Source organism: Sprattus sprattus (genome assembly GCF_963457725.1).
Source record: "Sprattus sprattus genome assembly, chromosome: 2".
In the NCBI taxonomy this organism is placed as follows: domain Eukaryota; kingdom Metazoa; phylum Chordata; class Actinopteri; order Clupeiformes; family Clupeidae; genus Sprattus; species Sprattus sprattus.
Window position 1 is genome coordinate 7,440,061 of NC_137921.1, and position 1,456 is coordinate 7,441,516.

The 1,456-nt window shown below is 62.4% G+C and overlaps 1 protein-coding gene across 1 annotated transcript in view; it reads right to left on the minus strand.

The window, feature by feature from the left end:
- LOC308360536 (zinc finger and BTB domain-containing protein 46-like) overlaps positions 1-1,244 on the minus strand; it is a gene marked incomplete at its 3' end in the record, with an annotated part of 78,414 nt that extends 77,170 nt beyond the window's left edge. The window contains exon 1 of the mRNA XM_080832496.1: positions 163-1,244. Within this exon, the coding sequence (XP_080688622.1) occupies positions 163-1,213 (1,051 nt within the window). The 5' untranslated portion in view covers positions 1,214-1,244. The remainder of the gene's footprint in view (positions 1-162) is intronic.
- Between the last annotated feature and the right edge of the window lie 212 nt (positions 1,245-1,456).

Sequence of the window (1,456 nt, forward strand, 5' to 3'; positions counted from 1 at the left end):
CCTTCCTCTCTCCCTCCCTCCCTCAATTCCTTCTCCTTGCTTCTCCCTATCCCACCTCCTCTCCTCCTCTCCTCTCCTCTCCTCCCCTCCTCCCTCCCCCCCTCCCTCAATTCCCTCCCTCCCTCCACTGCTGTCCCAGGCCCCGCGGTTCGGCTGCCCTACCTGTGATGTCCTGGTTGCTGAAGTTCCAGCCGGACGCCGAGAGCATGGACGGCAGCGGCGACGCCGGCCGGCTGTCCCCCTCTGCCTGCTGGGTGATGTGCCGCACCGTGTCCTTGTTCTTGCGGTTCTTCCTACGCCCGGCACCGGAGGAGGGTTGCCAGCTGCCCTCGCTCCCATTGCCCTGCTCACCGCCGCCGGGGGCATTCTGGACGCCTCTGCCCCCACCTCCTCCTCCTCCACCGCCACCTCCACCCCCGCCCGTGCCAGGCCCGTCCTGTAAGCTCGAGGGGGAGACCTGCTCCTCTTTGACCTGGATGGAGCGGAAGTCGGCGGGCCACAGGGGCTGTGAGCAGGCGTCCTCCTGGCTCTCGTGGCTCTTGGGCTCCTGGTCCTCCTTGCCGTAGTTGCTGCCGCCCTCGTGGCAGCTGGCGATGGCCGAGTCGCCGGACGAGTTGGCGGGGCTGGTGCGGCGCGCCAGCCACGGTGACGAGCTGCGGCCCGAGATCATGGACGCCAGCGCCTCCGACGCCCCGCCCCCCGGCACCACCACCACGCCCCCTCCTCCTCCTCCTCCTCCTGCTCCTCCTGCTCCTCCGCCCACGGTGGCGGCCATCTCGAACTCGGCCAGCTCGTCGGCCAGCTCGGAGCGGATGCTGATGTCCAGCGCGGCCTTGATGAAGCCGTGGCACGCCTGCACGATGTCGGTCATCTGGAGGTAGCTGGCGGCCGACATCACCTCGATGACGTTCTTGCTGGTGAGCGCCAGGTGGGCGGAGTACATGAAGTCCAGGATGGTCTTGAAGCCCTGGGCGGTGACGATGTCCAGGTGCGTGATGGTGGCCTGCTGCTCCGAGACCTTCTTCACCTGGCAGTAGAGCGTCTTGAAGTAGCGGCTGCTGCCCAGGAGGACGTTCTTGTGCGCCTTGAAGATCTTGCCCTCGACGATGACGCACACGTCGCACAGGATGCCGTGCTGCCGCTGCTCGTTCAGCTCGCGCAGGAGCTGCCGGTAGTGGGAAGTGATCTCCATGTCTTCCTTCCTGTTATTCATCGGACTATATGGTGGGATCGCTTCTCCTGAAGAGAGTCTAAATGGAAAAGACAACACACACACAAAAAAAAAAAGGCACAGGTGCATTGTGGTTAATGGAGTTTTTGAGGACCCACTGCAAATGCGAATGTGCCCCATATATGTCGTGTGTGTAAATGTGTATGCTCTTTCTATGCACACAGTTGAGTAGTTGAAAACTTTTGGCATGCCATCTGTGAGTGGATATCAATGAATACATGTGAA